Source organism: Ambystoma mexicanum, chromosome 2q, assembly GCF_040938575.1.
Source record: "Ambystoma mexicanum isolate Mex_15411 chromosome 2q, UKY_AmexF1_1, whole genome shotgun sequence".
Lineage (NCBI taxonomy): Eukaryota > Metazoa > Chordata > Amphibia > Caudata > Ambystomatidae > Ambystoma > Ambystoma mexicanum.
This window is the reverse complement of record NC_090924.1, coordinates 935,341,914-935,360,401: the sequence shown is the minus strand read 5'-3', so window position 1 is coordinate 935,360,401 and position 18,488 is coordinate 935,341,914. Positions and strand designations below refer to the sequence as shown.

General features: G+C 41.2%; 1 protein-coding gene across 1 annotated transcript in view; it reads right to left on the bottom strand.

The window, feature by feature from the left end:
- Positions 1-18,488, bottom strand: part of CREB5 (cAMP responsive element binding protein 5) — a 1,617,326-nt gene that overhangs the window by 1,463,735 nt on the left and 135,103 nt on the right. The window contains exon 3 of the mRNA XM_069648241.1: positions 6,324-6,445. Coding sequence (XP_069504342.1) covers positions 6,324-6,445 — 122 coding nt within the window. The remainder of the gene's footprint in view (positions 1-6,323; positions 6,446-18,488) is intronic.

The window sequence follows — 18,488 nt, the reverse complement described above, 5'->3', positions numbered from 1 at the left end:
AGATAGATCATGAGCAATGAAGGAAGGCAGCGCTTTTTACCTGCCCTGAACAGCACATTAAACCCAACTAACCTAGGAAATGTGAGATCCTCTTCCTGTTTGCCATTGCTGAACAGGATTTGTAGTTGAACGTTACGTGCAATTGTGTCGAATGAGAACTCCATCTTGCAGGACAATGATAAATCTCGGGTCTGTAAGAAAGAGCTTCCTGTGGATCACAGACATGTGTGTGCCAGAATTTCTGAAGGTGCTTCTGCTTTCCTCTACATCTGCCTATATACATTACTGTTTTTATGTCTATTGCGTTTGCTGATCTGCCCAGACGTTGGAGTTTTTCATGGTTCTGATTATTCTTTTCCAATTGCTAACAGAAGGATGAACGGGCTTAAACATATTATCCATGTTATAATTACATGCGGTTTTCCACTGAAGTCCCTACTCCTGTTTGGCATGTTTCTGCAACCAAACACAGGTGTAGTTCAGAGCCAGGGTCTGTCCTGTCTTACACATGCTGAGAAGAGTTGTATCAATTAAATTTAGGCATTATCTCTTCATGGGTTCTATGTCATTCCATCTCCAGGATTTTTTCACTGAGTTTTTTGCTGCTGATTTTTGGGAGAAAAAACTCAAAGCATTTTTTATTTGTTTATTTTGGGTGGTTACCCCCAACCCCGCTTCCCAGTTTTTTACTGCATATTCTCCACCCCTCCCAACCCCTTATATCCCTTTACCCAACATCCCCACACCCATATTTATTCAATTCGTTTTTTCAGCCAAAAATCAGTGACCAAAATCTCTGTGTAAAAGAACCTGGCAATGGACGAACGTCATACCCTCTTCATGTTATTGGAGGTTCAGATGTTGCCGAGGGGCATCTGATTAATGGAAATTAACAGTGCTTGAATAACCAAACATTAAATCTTGATTGGTGGCCCTGTCACACAGGCAATTATGTCCCAATTGTAACTGGGAAACTCAGCTCCTACTTTTAGATAGTAGATATAGGTGAAGGTCTCATTCAATGTTGTCCTGTCTTTTGAATATTAAAGAAAGATGATCTCGTCTATCAAAGGCTATTGCTTCTAAACACTGCATTCTTCAACATCCAAAACAGATTTCACATTAAGAACTACTATCCACAAATACATGATTTAACATCCCAAGCTGGACTGCTTATTTTGCTCTGGTTCTGGTCTTGAGACACTGAGTGAAGAGTCGTACAATGGCTGCCAATCGAAGCGGTTTTTGAAACACCTGTGAAACCTGCAATGCCTATTGGGGACTCGTGCGCATGTATTTTTCCAGAAGGGTTACCCCAAAACATTCCTCATGCAAGAGAAAGCCCTGGAATGACTGTTGCAGTATTTTTGTTTTATTCATAAGACAGTTATTTTTGTTAGGAAAAAAACGAGGTGCTACCAAATCTGGAACTGTATTCCTGTTGAATTGCGACGAGTCAAAACACACCGTTTCTTCAGTTGGTAATTACAAGCTGTGCTGCTACAAACAGCTCGCAGAGGAACTTGCTCCACGCTGTGCTGTGTTAGTGTCCATAGACATGTCTGAAACTGACACTCACACCACGTAGAGCTGCACCCAATATCCACAAACTCAAATGCACTGCTGCAATAGATAGGTGGGAAGGTAAACCTGACCTTTAACTAGATATTTCATTTTCTGGCTGTACTCTTTACATTGAAAATGAAGTCATGTGACTCCAAGAGGTCAATACATTGTTGAGGATTAGCCCCTAAAATACATCTTTTAAAGCTAACACATTCTATTTAGCCTGCATCTTCCAGAAAAGAGGTAATGCATGCTTACAGCATCATGCCATGTTGTGTGATGTTTGTGACTTTATTCTGTGCAGAGTACTAATTCTTAATCATGTAGCCTAAGTTTGCGCACGTGCCTGTAACTAGAACTAACAAATCTCTTTATGACATTGGAGCCCTGCAAAATAGCAACTTACCATGCACGCTCTATGCCTCATCTTCTCCTGGTTTTGTTCTATTAGCCTATTATCTACCCAACACTCAACTACCCAACACCCAAGCCTACACTGCTGCTCATTTATTCCAACATTGGCCAGGATGACAACTCCAGACACCCATTGGAATCAAGCAGCCTGAACACACAGGGGCATCACCCTGCAACATACACATTAGCCCATGTTTCTTAACAGACAGGGAGTCATTACACGTTTCCCGGTATCCCACCGGTAATTCCGATGGGATACCGGTAAACTGACCCTACCGTTTCTGCTGCCTTTACATCCCAGTATTACCAGGATATTCCAGGTCCTGGCAACAGCAGTAAATCCCCATTCCATTGAGTCCAGTAGGACTCCATGGAGGGGATTGCCGGAATGACTGGCACTGGTAATAACGATGCCAGGAAATCTGCTATTTATTTGCCTGTGGGGGCCAGCTATTGGCTGGAGGTAAATCAGCACCCCCACCGGCAAACTTCTGTTTAACTGGTTTGGGATAATTGCTGGTGCCGGAATTACCGCCAATTTTACAGCACATTTTCCCCGAACGGGAAACATGTAATGACTCCCATGGTCAATGGACTGGGAACTTAAAGAGCCCCTGGAAATAATTACTGGGGACTAAAAGAGGCCCTGGAAATAATTTTCAAAGTGGCCCCATATGACACATTTTCAGCAAGCTCAATGCTTTTCCTATGTGGAAATTTGGAACTACCACACAAAAGAGGCCCAGGGTGCAGAGGCCCACCGAGAAATCTCCAGAGTTCCCTATAGGCCATTCCACTCCCTTGATGGTCATTTACCACAGCAGAAAAAAACATGCCCATACAGCTGCAATAACACCTTTGCAAAAGCGACCTTGCTCTCCTCTCGCTATCAAACTAATTACCCATCCCATGCTTATCTCACTGGACCTAAAACACGAAGCGAATATTCAAATGTTAGAAGTCACGGTTTAACTTAACATAACGTGCCGAATCATATTCAACCTGTTTGCCACTCTCTTAAATTATTTAAAATGGGTCCATTTTGTTTAACTACTACCTTGATTAAAATTAAGTACAATTAGGTATGGTGGGGGAACTGCACTCAAACCAGGTGCTGGAACCATCGGGACCTGGGCTTGTATGATACATGAGAGCTGAGCCTTGCATAATGGTTAGATTATAAGTGCTTTAATTAGACACTTGTGCCTAATATTAAAGGTGAATTTATTAAACACTTTTGCGGACACGTGTTTCGACCCAACAAGGGTCTTTTTCAAAGCTGTGGTGGTATTGCAATGTGTGGAATAGTGCATAATTACCCCTTGTTAAAAGTCAGTTGGTTGTGTGACAATTGTGAGTGACTCCTCATAAAGTGAAATTTACAGTGGATTGTAAATAGGGTGCCATGCATCGCGATAAACGTGACCAAACGAGTCAAGGATTGTTACAAATTTGGTTATGGTGTGATCTGATCAGGTAATAGGAGTATATTCCAGCACGGTGTTCGCAGTCATGAATGTAATACGTGAATACGAAAAACAAAGTCTCGACGTAAATATCAAGTGTGTATTGGCAATGGAAGAGCAGGATCAATTGAAGACAAAGTTGAGAAGGAAAAAGAGAAGAGGGTAAGTCGTTATTAGTGGTTGTAGAAGGAGGAGGGTGTTGGGTTGTTTGGCCCAGGGCTAAAAGCTGTAAGGTGATGTAATGCCTCACTGTGTGTTAATTGTCAGGACTAGAGATAATGAGCTCTGGATCAGGGGCTCTGTTGATTAACCTGTGGGATGGAAGGGAGAAGATGGTGGGGATCAGGATCTGCCAGTGCTGGCGCAAAAGGGCGCTAGGTAAAGGGGTTAAGGTTTTCCTGCTGCAAAGGGACAGAGAGTGTGTCCACAGTGAGTGGAGGCAAAGCAAGCGTGGAGGATGTTTGTCCTTGCAGGGGGAGCAGATGGTGTGTGAGGGTCATTGAATTGCAGCAACACAATGTTTCTGCAGTCCAGTTGTGTGATAACATTCTTGCTTCAGCTTGTATGTAACACCACAACTAGTAAGTCATCAGAAGATTGTTTACACGTTTTAAATTTGGCATTTAGACAGCACTTACATGTTGAGAATGGGACAGCCAATCAGATTCCTCAGAAGTCAGTCCACAACTGTTAAATTGGCCTTCAGAGGAATCTCTGTCGGAACATAGCTTATTCCAAGCCCTAGCAAAGAGCGGGGAGGAGTATGTGCTAAATGGAGGGGGGGGGCAGAGGGTGGTAAGGGAGATAGGCGGTCTGAGCACTGGCAAATCCTCGTATTAACACCTTTATTGACATTGCAGCTGTTCACGAATGGTATTCATTGTCCCTTCCCCCTCTTTATGTAGACTCAGCTGCACATCAGGCCTACAAATCAGGTGAAGATCCAATATTCTTTTTTACTGTCTCAATCGTCAACAAATGGTACATAAGAATAATTTGTGTAATAAAGTTACTCTACGTGGTACAGCTTTTTTTTCTTATGACCATGCATTAAAGATGTGAGGAGGTGTCGGGAGATGTTGTTAAGAACCATCTTAAAGCAACATTGAGTTGCCATGTCTCGCGCGCTACAACATGGAGCAATAAGGCTACAACTGGGTAAATAGGAAAGATTTCTCATCTGGTATTCAGCAACTCACATGTCACAGCGGACAGTATTATTCTACACATTGTTAAACTTCTTTCCCCAGATCTATGCATTGCAGACAATAATGTTGTCTTCTTTGTTTATGGTTTGCAAATCAACATAGCGGCTTTGCATTTGCTTTTATAAACAGGTGCCACTCCAGAGTTAGTGATGACAGGAATAGAAACACTGGGCATCTGTTGCTCATCAGCCTGATCCCGGAAGGCACTCGGCTGCAGACTGCGCATGCGTCATTCCCAGCTCTATTCGTCCACTACATTTGTGCTGCAAAAGAGCGGCAGTAGAGCGGCAGTCTCTATCTTTGACTTCTACTATTCCCAGACAAGAAATCAGACCAGGACCGCAAAGAACTCTGCATGGCTGAACTCCCAGGGTGGAGGCAGAAGTCTGACAGCGACCGTGTCTTGGCCTAACGTGAACTAATTAAGTGAATGCTTAAAAGCACTTTATGTTAATGTTAAAGGTATTTGTATCGCGCACCGACATCAACGGAATTGGTCCCCAGGTGCTCAGGTGCATCAGCAAACAAGAAGGCGGGGTGGGGTAAGGGTTAATCGGGTGAGGAGAGAGTAGGAAAATGAGAAAAGTGATGTCCAGTTGGCAGCTTCAGTTCGGTTTTCACTTTGCGCTGAGCTTGGGTGTGAATATCGGATCAATGTGAGTTCTCGTGTGCTGTTGGTGCAAGTTATGTGTTGGTTGTTTGTTGTTGCAGTGTGGTGAAGTGCATGCGGTTTGCTACGGCTTTATCAATGGCTACTTTTGCCGTGGCATTCAAATGATCACCATCAGACTTGAGACTATGGCTCATTTCAAGTCTTATGAGAAGACAATATCATTAATGATTAAAACCTCATTAAACAATCGTGGTGGTTAGCCATCAGGTTTGTAAAGATGATCAATACCTTCTAACTACGGGCGGCAGACCTATGCAGCGCATTGTCGACATGCTTCTTCAGGCGAGGTGCTCCCTAGCAGTCGACCAGATTGCTGCCTGTTCCGCTCCCTGAAAGTTGGAAGTCAGATGCAATTGTGCTGTATCTTCTTTGTATGTAAGACTGTGTGAGTGATGGGTGCCATGCATCACACATTTCCATCCCATGCACACAGGCTTACATACAAAGAAGACACAATAAATATTAAGTTTAGTGTTTCGAAATGCAGATCTTTATTTTTTTTAAAGTGATGATCATGTGGGCAATTTGGTGTAGAACCAAACATTACTGCCACTGAATTACACTTTGCAGTTCCATATTTTCTCACACACTACTGCTTAGAGCATCTCTGCTTTTCAGAAAATAGCACTTAAGTACCGCTGCTTTACACATAACAGGCACCATTTCTCTCTTACCACAAAGCCATGTTAGTTTAGAAGAGAATCTAGTGCACACAGTGCCTAACATACCCACGCAAAGAATAATGTATACAGGTGGGAACAGTCATTTTTTTAATATCAAATAGATGAGGAAAAAGAAAAATAGGTGAGGCGTTTACTGCTAATTTCAATCCTGAGTGGACAAGTGTATGATTGAAATGTGTAGCTATGCAATGTCACAATCTACAGTTTTCCATACTTTTTCACCAAAGCATTTCTTCCAGAATACATACATGTTTTATCAAAGATACCAGTGTACAATTTTTATGAGAATGATTTGGAAGGAATGTAAACCTACCCTCTTACTGCTCTCGTCCTCATGTGCATGTCTGAACTCGTGCTCCAAGGAGCACTCAATGTCATTGAAGAGTCCCACTTCCTCGCAATTCTTCAGGAACCGAGTCGGTGTTGGAGTCTGATCTGCGGAGAGATGACACATGTCTCAGCCTCTGGCTCTTCAGTCAACTGTCTGATGATAACCCACCTCAAGCGCCTGGAAAGCAGCTGCAGTTGGCATTTCATGGGTGTAAGGCCAGAACTCAAGGCTGAGGTGGGTGAGGAATCATGTTCCATTTGGAATTATAAACTAGCCATCAATTCGGACTCATCAACATGTATTTGTAATGACTGTAAATTAGAAATAGGGTTGATCAGTGTTTAGTAAATTGACATCAGGGTATCTCTCCAGTGCTATTTAATCCTTCACGGTTTCATCCTATTCCAAGGAAACGAAAGTTATCCAAAATTCTAAGTGAAATGTCCAATGTGAAAGGTTTCCGCAAATTATGAACCAATAAACCTTAACACCTCAGCAGACAAAGACAATAACAGTTCCCAATACCAGAAAGAACAATAAAATTATAATGTTGCTTATTAAAAATGAATAACTCCTAACTTGAGGTTATGTTTAAAGGGATTCCTCACGTGCTCTGCGGCCATTTGCATGGCCTCAAGGCACTCTGACAATTCTGAAAAAGAGGAGGTGACTTAGCTTATAGGGGAGAAAAGGAAAATGCAGGACACCAATGCTGTTGTGTTGGTGCGGCAGATCAGAAGTACGTGTGCTGTGCGTGTGGTGATCTGCTTCAGCGTGATCTGTGTTGTGGGGATCGAGGCATTTGTTTCCACAAGGGAGACTTGTGTACCTGAGCTGTTGGGATGCATCGCCCGGGGCAGGGGCATGACATTTGTTGTAGGGATGTAGAGTTCTGATTGGAATGAGTGATTTCAGAATTGCAGTTTGTGCGGCAAAGCTGGTGTGCAAATAGTCTGTGAAGTAAATGCATGTAGTTCGTGTGCAAGAGATTTCTACGCTATATAATAATGTGTTCCCTTTATTGTGGCACCAACAATATGTATACATTCAATCTTGAGATTCTTACATGATATGACTGTTTAAGCCAAAAAAATAATTAAATCTATTTTTCCTAAAAACTATTAAATCTGTTTGTCAAAACTGACCTTTATTTTCTAGATTTTATAATAGTTATACATTGCTCTATATCAAGCTATGGGAGAGACAATCTGCAAGTGTTTCTATTCGGGAACCACAGCAAGCTTGTAAAGTGAAGACAAATTATGTGATTTTCATATTCTAGCATATTTTGGAAGCACATGAAAATCCCCCAAATAATGGTGGCTGAAAAGGCCTTCATAATACCACCCATGGTGGTGGGCATCAAACAGGGCATTCTATGTTGCATTGAAAATCAGAGGTACTGCAAAAGCAGCAGCTTTAAACAAATCCTCTTTCAGGGGATGTCATGTCTAATATTTAAAAGTTCAGATCTTTGAGGAACCCCATCAAGAAATAATGTTGCTATTGTGATCTGCCAGGTTGACCTTTATTTAAAATGCCAGGAAATGGGTGGTCATTTTGGAAATCATCGGGCTCCCTTGCGATAAGATATATAAGGTATTGTACGAAAATTGTATTTTCATTCAATGTAGGGGATGCCACACGCATCCCGTTCATTGAATGAAAATACGGTTTCAAGATGACCACGAAATCCATATCTATGATGTCCACAGAGTGGCAGCGTGGCGGTGGCAGGGGGTGGAACCATTTCAAAGATGCAGAGGTGCGTATTGTTGGGTGGAATGCAAAAGATAAAAGATAAGGGAGCGTGGGGGGAAGATGGTGATGCGAGGTGGGGAAGCAAACTTCAGGCTTCATGGAACATGGGCTAAGAATGGCAGTTTCAGCCTGCGATCCAATGAAACTGATTGGCTGACCCTCTCCCCACCCCGTCCTGGGTGCTAATCTATTTTAATACTGGGGAATGAATGAAAAAGTCATAATTGAGACGTATGGGAAAAACGTTATCTTGTTGGAGTTCTTCGGTAATACATTAACCTAGGGAACAATATATGTAAGTGGCCTTACTTCCTGAATTGGTAATTAAAGTTAAGATTCGTTATACTGCCTATGCCCACATCAATAAGGAAATAAACCAACCGCATTAGATGTCTGTGGCGCTCAAACCAGTGATCCATGTTCTTATCAGGTACACACATCTGTCTAGCTCCAACCTCTAATGCAGAATTGTGGAATGCAGAGTGTACAATCCACTTTAGTGCTATCCAGGTGCACAGCAAGAGAGAGTTTGAACTTTGCTTTCCCCAACGTCAGATGGGTGGCATGGAAATGCTGAAGGACAACAAGACTGCACACAGCGCTCTGAAATATTACATGCTGTACCTCTTGAGTAGGGGTCGTATTGATTAATCATAGCCCGGCCTTGTCTTGGAATGTCCCCTTAGCAATCTCATTGGACAATGTGAAATGTATATAAAGCTGTATAGCTCTCAGATTGGTTTGTTTAGCCGGTTGTTTGTTCAGAATGCTGTATTCCAAGGTTACCAGCAGCACAGAGCATACTTGCAGCCAATTCCCTGCCACGGCCGAGACAGATGTATATGCTAACCCTTCATAGAATAATATATACTCTATAGTATAAGAAGCAAACCGGGTTATTATAGCTTGTGCTCGGGCCTTTAACTGGGTCTTTAAGGCCCATACGCCTACTAGAGCTGCCAGACTGGGCCTATAAAGCTAAAATATGTCTCTGGTTATATTAAAAATCCTGCATCAATGTTTTTGCAACACGATGATTTATCGTTTATAATGGCATGTGCTGAACACATTGAATTGATTGATGCATAGGTTAGGTTGTAGTGGATGGGGCAAATTAGCAAAGAGTATTTGAGTATGTGGATGTGGTCTGGAGCATTATAACAAACATATGAACATTAAAATACATCTAACTACAGTTAATGATCTTAGAGTATCACACATACTTTTTTAAATACATGGCACAGTTGGAATACATGAGCGAGACAATAACAAACGAATAGATAGAACCAAAGTCGGAATGCAAATAGCTGCAGTCACCATCTATCATTAGTACCCGGTGACTGGGGATGTGGCAGCGTCTCAGCCAATTAGGAGGCTCAGAACATGGGCATTACCAGCAGTAATTCCCCCGCTTCGAGGCTCCTCACAGCCGGAGGCCGCCATCTTCCCCTGCCAGGGAACAAGGTTAGTGTGGTCTATCCCATCTCCTCTCCCTCTTCCCCCATCCACGGAATTCCCTCCCTGCTGACTCCCTTTTACCTTCTTTTTAGTCAATTTCGGCAGCAGATGCGCTGGGAACACTTCTGTCCCCAGCGTATTCTCTCCCGATCTCCGACATGACATCATGGAAAGGAAGAAGGAACTACAAGTAGTCCCTTCTCTCCTTTCCATGGCAGACATTATTCTACGTGTAGTCCCTTATCTCGTTTCCATGGCAGACGTTTTTTTGTTTACTTTTTTCAATGGCTGCCATGGAAAGGGAAAATTAAGTCTGTTTTCCCTTCCCCGGCAGCCATTATTTGACATTTTCTTTTTTTCTGTTCCGAAACGCCTGAGGGTTTCGGAACAGGAAAATAATGCTTTTAGTACCCCGGTCTTACAGGCCGGTGTACTAATAGCAAAAAGTGCAGTGGGCATTACAACTTCAGGTAATACCCTGGGGCATTAGCTGAAGTGGTAATGCCCTCTCTGGAAGGGGCTTTTTGTTTAATTATAACCACCATGTTACTCTCATTCATTGTACTGTAAACTGCAACAGAAGAAAGGAAAGAGGAGACAGTGACCGACTCTTCATCAATCCACTGCCACAGAGAATGTCGACAGGAATATGACCATGGCGCCATTAGCTAGAGCCACTGGCGAAACGTCAGATTAATATTATCTAAGACATGATCCTATCATCAAGGTGTGTGCCCAGTAAACCAAGCCAAGCCTCCCATACCATATGAAATAATAGCAGATTCTACCATGAGTTTCATGCACTGCTTTCAGGTTTTCAGTGTTTGTTGCCACTTTTAAAAATATAATGACCTTAAAATTAAGATGATTATTGTAGACCTTGACTCACATTTCCACAATCTAGCTTGCCTTTTATTATCAATAGTCAATAGGGCTTTCATTGTAATAATACCATATTTTTTAAAAGCACTTCATGCCAGAGTTGTCCTTCTCTTAAGCACTGTAATAATATAGCCTCATGGACTGAGCAAGGTCTAAAACGTTATTATCATACAGTAGTAATAACAATTGATGCTTTGGATTTGTGGTGGTCAAGTACAATATTTCTACGTGTTTAAAGATGTTATTAAAGTATTGAAGAGGTAAATAATAAAAGAAGAAAACATAAATAAACTGTTGGTCATTTTATACTATGACAGTTTCTTGTACCAAATCCTATATAGCAAATTTAGAATACACTGAAAAGCAATTCAATAATCCATGAAGACAAAGTTGCTAATTAATAAAATTAAGCAATATATCAATACAACATTAGGGGTATAAAGACAAGACATACAGACAGGACACAGAACAAATGGGAAGGAAGGGGAAAGGGCTATATTCGGTTAAACTCAAGCATTGAGATATTCCAAGAATACATTTCATTTTTTATCAAATTTATGTAAACAATCAAAAGTAACAGCATAACATTTTTAATACAATGTATTGAGCAGACAGAATTACACCAAATACTAAATGATAAATTGGTAGTATTCTCTAATTAAAAGTAATGTTTTGAAAGGCAATATTAATCAACATGCTAAACAAATATGACAAAACTATTTGTCTTATAAATGGATTGGTAACAGTTCCAGTCATAAGGTTGGCCAAAGTTAATGGTTCTGTTATATGAACAATTAATTGCAAGCGAGACCAGACCTTTGACCAAAAGGCATGAACAAATTTATAATGATATATTAAGTGAATAAAATCTGCATTAGGTTTGCACATTGAAACACTTGTGTATAGGCGCATTATGAATGCCATATCATATCATATCATATCAACAAGACCAACATTTATTAGAATAACTATCCACATTTCTGGCAATGTGTAAAGGAGTTAGGAAGATCCGGTGAAGTATGAAGAAGTACGTTTGTGTAAGATTGGCAGCAGGAGATGTGGATTGACAGATCTTCCATATTTTAGTCCATTGATCGGAGGGGAGTTTGAATAAGACTAATTGTTTTAGGATAAAGGCTTTGTGATATATCTGGAAGTTAGGGAATGTTACCCTTCTTAAGGATTTGTGAAGGATTTGGGAAGTCTTAATTTGTTGATGGCTATGCGTGCGATTTTTTGATTCCAAAGAAATGTAAGAATGAGGGAGTCAAGTTATTTTTTATAGAAAGAGGCATGAATTATGGTGGGAGTCATGGAAAGTGAGTATGAGATAATGGGGCTGATCATCATTTTGATAGTGTCCAATCGTCCCCACCATGAAAGAAAAAGAGGTGACCATCTATCAGTCATTTCTGTTACTTTCTCAATAAGATAATTAGTATTGAGGTTGATAGTGGTATGAATGTCTTTAGCTAGGAAAAGACCTAGATATTTAATGTGCAAAGGTTGCCAAGATAGGCCGGATAGAGGGGTGTTTGCAAGATTTCAAGAGTTGGTTAGAGGCATATAAATTCTGATTTATCAAGATTTAATTTATAGACAGATACTGTAGAGAAAGGATTTATGCTGTTCAGTAAGTGGTGAATTGATAGAGTGGGTTCTGGAAGATATATTAGGATATCATCAGCATATGCTGATAGCTGAATTTCAATATTATTTATAAAAATACCTTTAATATCAACATTCATTCTAATACTTTGGAGAAGGGGCTCTAAGGCTAGATTGAATAGTAAGGGAGATAGGGGGCATCCTTGTCGGGTACCGCTTTCTATACGAAATGAAGAGGAAAGAGAATTAATGACAATACGAGTAGTTGGTGAAGAGAAGAGAATTTTAATTAGATTAATAAAGGAAGGAGGGATACCATGCCAAGCTAAAGAGTGGAACATAAATGGCCACGACACCCGATCAAAAGATTTTTCAGCATCAAGGGCAAGAAGGGTGAGGGGTTCATGTGAGTTTTGGGAGTATGTTAAAGTATTAAATAGGAGTTTAGAATTGGACGGGCAAAGCGACCTTTGATAAATCCAGATTGATTGGGGTGTATACATTTGGGAAGGGGTAATTCTAATCGTTTGGCAAGTATTTTTGCTAGCATTTTAGAATCCGAATTAATGAGGAAAATGGGTCTGTAATTTTTAATTAAGGAAGGATCTTTATCAGGCTTGGGAAATAGAATTAAGAGAGCTTCACTAAATGATCCATGGCTTTGTTTAATTTCATTAAAATAAGCATAACGTTCTAAAAGTTTAGGTGCTATGGGTACCATAAAAGTTTTATAAAAATCAGAAGTGAATCCATCGGGGCAAGGAGCTTTATTGGGTTTGAGGTCCGATATAGCTTGTTTAATTTCATCAAGGGTGATGGGATTATTAAAATGAGATAAATCTGACTGACTAACGGGATTATCCTTTGTATTGGATTTGAAAAAGGAACTAATTTCTTCAGAGTTAATGGTGGTATCAGAGGAATATAATTTAGAGTAGAAATCAAGAAAGGCGTCATTGATGTCTTTAGGTTTAGTTAATCTGTTACCTGTTGGCTACTGGCCGTACACCGCGGGGCAAAATGTTAGTTAATACTTGTAAGGGATTTTTCTTTCTTTTTTTCAAAAAAGAAGCTAACATTCTGCCAGCTTTGTTGGATCCATAGTGTAATTTGGTTCTGGATCTAAGAATGGAGTTAGCAGCTTTGTCAGTGTAAATTTTATTAAATTCAATAAGTTTAACTAGAAGCTCTTTCAAGCTATTAGAATTATAAAACACCTGAGGGAAGCTTTGAAGGCATCCCAGTTATTATGTGAGGAGGTGTGTTCAGGATAAACAAATTATTTTTGTCAATAAAGGATTGATCTTTAAGAAGATAGGAATTGAATTTCCATCTAGGGGAAAGATTAGAGGAAGGGGACCAGTCAATAGTGGTGGAGAAGTGTGAATGGTCTGATACAGTTATTGGGTCAATTTCAGAGTTTAAGATAGAAGAGGTTAAGGAAGAACTAACAAAAATGTAATCTAATCTAGAAAACGATTGATGAGGTGAGCAATAAAATGTGTACTCTTTAGTGTCAGGGTGACAAAAGCACCAAGAATCAATTAAGTTAAGGTGTTGTACCATATTTAGGAAGTTATTTCAAGATTTAGAATTGATGAAATTTGATGTGGATTTCCGATCAAGAACAAAGTAAAAAATCTGGTTCATATCTCCACAGAAGATAAGCTTATCTAGGTTTTTGTGAGATAGTTTAAATAGTACATTAACAATGGTGGCTGACAGACTGTTTATAACAGTGTCTATAATAATCCATCAGCCTTCCGGGTCCTTTTCTTCATTAAGTAGGGAGAACTTTAATCTTTTATTTATTAGAATGGAAACTCCTTCTTTCTTGTCTAGCGCATTGGAATAAAGTGTGTTGCTTATCCAAGGAGCTCTAATTTAGCAGTTTTCTGTGTCGGAACTTAAATGAGTTTCCTGAAAGGCAAATTATGTCTGGTTTTTGTTTGGCAAGTTGCATAATAAGCATTTGATAGGGTGGCCCACACCTTTAACATTCCAAGTGAGACATTTTATCACCATCATAGTATTAGAGTAAACAAACTAACAACTGAATGATATGTGGTAAGGAGTGAGAAAAAATTAAAAGTACAACATTTCTAATTGGGAGAGAAAAAAGAATAGACACATTGTGTTATTAAATTAAATGTGTAAAAGTATACAGTTTCTCTACACGAAAGTGAAAGCATTTTTCTATCTTTATCATTTCTGTTTGGTGTATTAACTATATGTTGTCTTTCACATTACAAAAAGGTAATGCTGGAAGTTTCTTTTTGAAGATATCCTGCTGGGAAATGGCATTGCTGTTTCTTGAAGTTAGATAGCAGATTTATGTCTCCCTATCTTAGTCGGAATGTCTGAAGGCAGTCAATACCCTTAGACATTGACTGCATTTCGAGAATTCTGATTGTCTGAGGTGAGATCGTTAACAGGCTTCCTGTGGTAGTTAGACTTTGTAGGTCCAATCCAAGGTCATACCTGGCATTATGAGCCCTAAAGACTGGGTTAAAGCCCAGAGTGCAGTGAGGGCATTGAACAATGATCACAGGTCCATAACTCCCAATACGGCCTTTGGGTCAAAATGCTGGGGAAATGGTATACTGGGGAGATGAATTGTTGGCCTGCTTGGAATACAAGCCTTAGCATGTAGTAAACCTTGTTTTCCCAACCACCTGATTGACTAGCTCCTGTTAACAGAGTGTTTATTCTCAGTATGTTAGTTAGGAGGCTTTTTCTTAAAAGCCCGTTACTAGAATACATGTTTATCATGGGAATTCAGTTTTTTTCTTTTGTTTCTTCAATATGGCTTGCCCCCACTATAGAAATTGACTTCTCTAAAATGCCAGCTATCTTCATTAAAATAAATCACATCTATATTTATTTCCTGCTCAGGTATTTGTAAGATAACATTAAGGTGAGTCAAGCTTGATGCAGACATTACTCAATTTTAGAAGGCCCAGAAGGTGCAAACCCCCTCCATGTGGCTAACATACACCTCTCCATCCTGCCCCACACAGCCTGCATTTATTTGATGATCAACCACTTTTCAAGCACTGGTAATGCATTTTAGTTAGCAGACCACAAATATGAAAACAGGACTTGACATTTAAAGCACTCACCTAAAAATAAAATATACAGGTGCCAGTGTTCATCTATCTCATTCCTCTATCCAGTGGCGAGAAGGGGGTTGCAACTCGCATTTGGAGACTGAGTTTGGGGACTGAGTAATTTTACAATAATCCATGGTATCGTTGAATATATCTCGATAAATGAAAGACAGAGCCATGCACTTGTTTGGCAGTGTAATGGATGCTGACTATCAGTGAAAAATCTCAGGAGGCAAACGTGCCACTGAAATTGCCGACCTCCTGATTTGGAAAGCCTGTTGAAATAGTTAAATGAGGTGTAGCTTCCAGCCATTCCCTTTGTGTATTTTACCCAGGGCACGGCTTTCTACCATGTATTGGGCATCTACAAGACACCCATTTTACTGACAGAGCATGGCCCACAGATTGTTGACCTTTCACCCGGTCTGTGCTTCTCTAAGAGCCCCAGGGTGCCCACTGGGCATGGCATTTGGCCATGTTCTGCCAATTCAAGATAGAAATCTTGCACAATGGGCATGGCCTTTGTCACACATCTAAATAAAATCCCAACATTTTGCCCCGTGGTGCACGGCCAGTAGCCAAGCCCAGTGTACGCTTAGCTCGGCCTATCTATGGTCATGGGTTCATCCTAGACACACAATGTGGTTCCTGGGCATGGTCCGTGGTCATGCCCAATGAGCACTTTGCAAAGGCCATGGTATGCAGCCTTAACCAAGGCACCTCTCAGCACCCTCTTTCTCCACTTAACCTGGCCTCACGCCATGCCCATTTACAAAAAAATATATATCCACATACATAACCGAAGTGTGCACTGAGCATGCCCTCCGGCAATGCCCCAGGATTCTCCAAGAGTCCCAAATTTTCCCACTGGTCATGGCATTTGCCCCAAACACCTCAGACCATCTTATGTGTTCACTTGACAGTGTCTGTGGCAATACCCATTGAGCACTGAGCTCGGGGCATGGACTTCAGCCATTCCATGGGCTCCTTCGAGATCTGCAATGTGGCCACTAGAAATGGTATGTAGCCATGCCAGCCATGAATTTGCTTAGGCACCTCCTAGCCACCCATTGTGTCCATTGGGCATGGCCCTTGAATGTGCTATGGGCTTCCACCAGAGACCCATTGTGCCCAGGGGGCATGACCAAAGGTCATCCAGTGTGCGTATAAGACATCCATTTTGGACAATGGGCATGGCCTTGGTCAGTGGGCACTTTTCCTGGGACATGGTTTTAGACTATGCAAGCACACATCCAAAGCTCCCTTTTTCCCACTCAGCATGGCCGGCAGGCACGTCCAATAGACAATTGTCCCGAGGCATAGCCTTTAGCCATGCATACTGACACCTCCTATACACTGAGTGTGGTATTGGGTATTGCCTGGAACCCGGCCCATTGTGCACCAAGCAAGGGATTGGCCTGCAGTCATGCCCCAGGCACCACCCAGCTATCATTGTCACTACTGCGCATGGCCAGTTTTTTACTAATTATCTTTTCTATTAATGATATTTGCAAACACGCCTATAGGCCCCCTGGGCATGGAATTTGCCCCAGGTGGCTGCTACAATGTATTATGTCCAGTTGGCTTGGCAGGGCCGGTGGCAAAACCAATTGCATACCTACCCTAGGGCATAGCCATGACGCATGAACCACCTAGACACCCCAGGTGTGCACTGGGCGTGGTGATTTGGAGCAATTTGTTGAGCCATGCCACTTCTTAACAATCTGAATAAATGCTAATTCCAAGTGATCCATGAACAGAGGGACACTAGTGGCAACTCTGAAATAGATGAAAAACATTCTTTGACTTGTCTAAAGTGAACCTTGTAAACAGGTCTTCATCCTAGACTCCAAGGATTGGAGTAAAATGTGGTTTCATCAATTGTGCTCTTCACTTGCCAAAGATCTAGTTGAGCAGCTTAACCACTCATCACATCCGTGCAGTAACAGGAAGATTAATGCTTCCAAATTTCTAAAACCATAGGCATCTTTACGAGTTGGGTGGTGAGGATTAAATGCGGAGGTATTACCATGTACCACCGCGTTCAAGCACCACCCAAGGTGGGCGGAAGGTTTGAGAATTCACCTCCAGCTATGAGCTGGAGGTAAAACCACTGACTTTCTGCCCATTTTCGGCCACGGTAATTCCATCGAAAATGCCCCATTGAGTCCTGGGGACTCATAAAAAATGTGGAGTTGCACAGCCACCACCACTTGTAATCCGGTGGTAATTCATTGGACCAAGTGGCGGTAATAGAAATACAGTTTAGTGGTATCTGGGCAGATTTACCTCCAAATTACCACCAAACTCGTAATGACCCCCCATGTATTGACAAGCAATTGGGGTTTATCAGATATTTGTGTGAAAGCTGGGTACAACTATGTATGAACTACAGGCATGTGATCGCGAGCATTGCCCCGTCCGTAATGAACAAGACAGCAGAAAGGCCGCTATAGCTCAGGCAGGCTCGGATTGGCCAATAGGCAATATGCCCATGGCAAACCAAAAACACAAAATGCTGGTGTGGGCCAGTTGTTTTGGTCAAAGTGGTATACTTTTCTGGGCAATGTGGGGCAGTTTGATGAGTTTCTTCACTCTGCGGCTAGTTATTTTGACTGGTGTTGCTGTAAATATTCTTTAAAATGCACAATTTGCATCATATTTGATCCAAAAAACTCCCCCTTGGGTAACATTCATACAGTGTCACGAAAGGAATGAAAATCCATTTGCAACTGTGGGCAACTTTTTCATTGGTACACAATACAATGTTATGGCTCAGACGCAAAACATTTTCTCAGCAAGACCCCGCTTTTAATTAATTAACTATAGAATCCAATAAGGCGTATAACTTTGCTTTCATTTTTCACAATAATACTGCCTCTTTTTCCCTGCACGTATGTTCTTACCAAATGTTGCCAGGCATGTTGGCTTACTTCCATTTAAGAATTCCACCGAGTAACCTGAAATGCTGGCCATTGCTACCGCCGGGCAGGCTGCAAGTCCTCGCCACGTGCTCTGGTCTTTGTTTTTAACAGAATATTTGTGGTTGTATTGGTATTTTCTATGACTATTTTTATAACTAATTTGTGAACTAAGGATCGAATTCGACGGTGCTCCGGTCACACCTGCGCGCTGTACTGGCCAATTTCTTCACAGCACTTCTTTGAACATTATGCATCAAGATAAGACTTACAAATATCACACCGTGACTAGCACACGTTACAATATGATGGGGCACGCTCATTAGAATTCCACAACACACCTTGCTTAACACCCGGTGCTTGATAACGTCGCTAGGTTTGCTTAGAATATTGCTTTTGCAGTCATA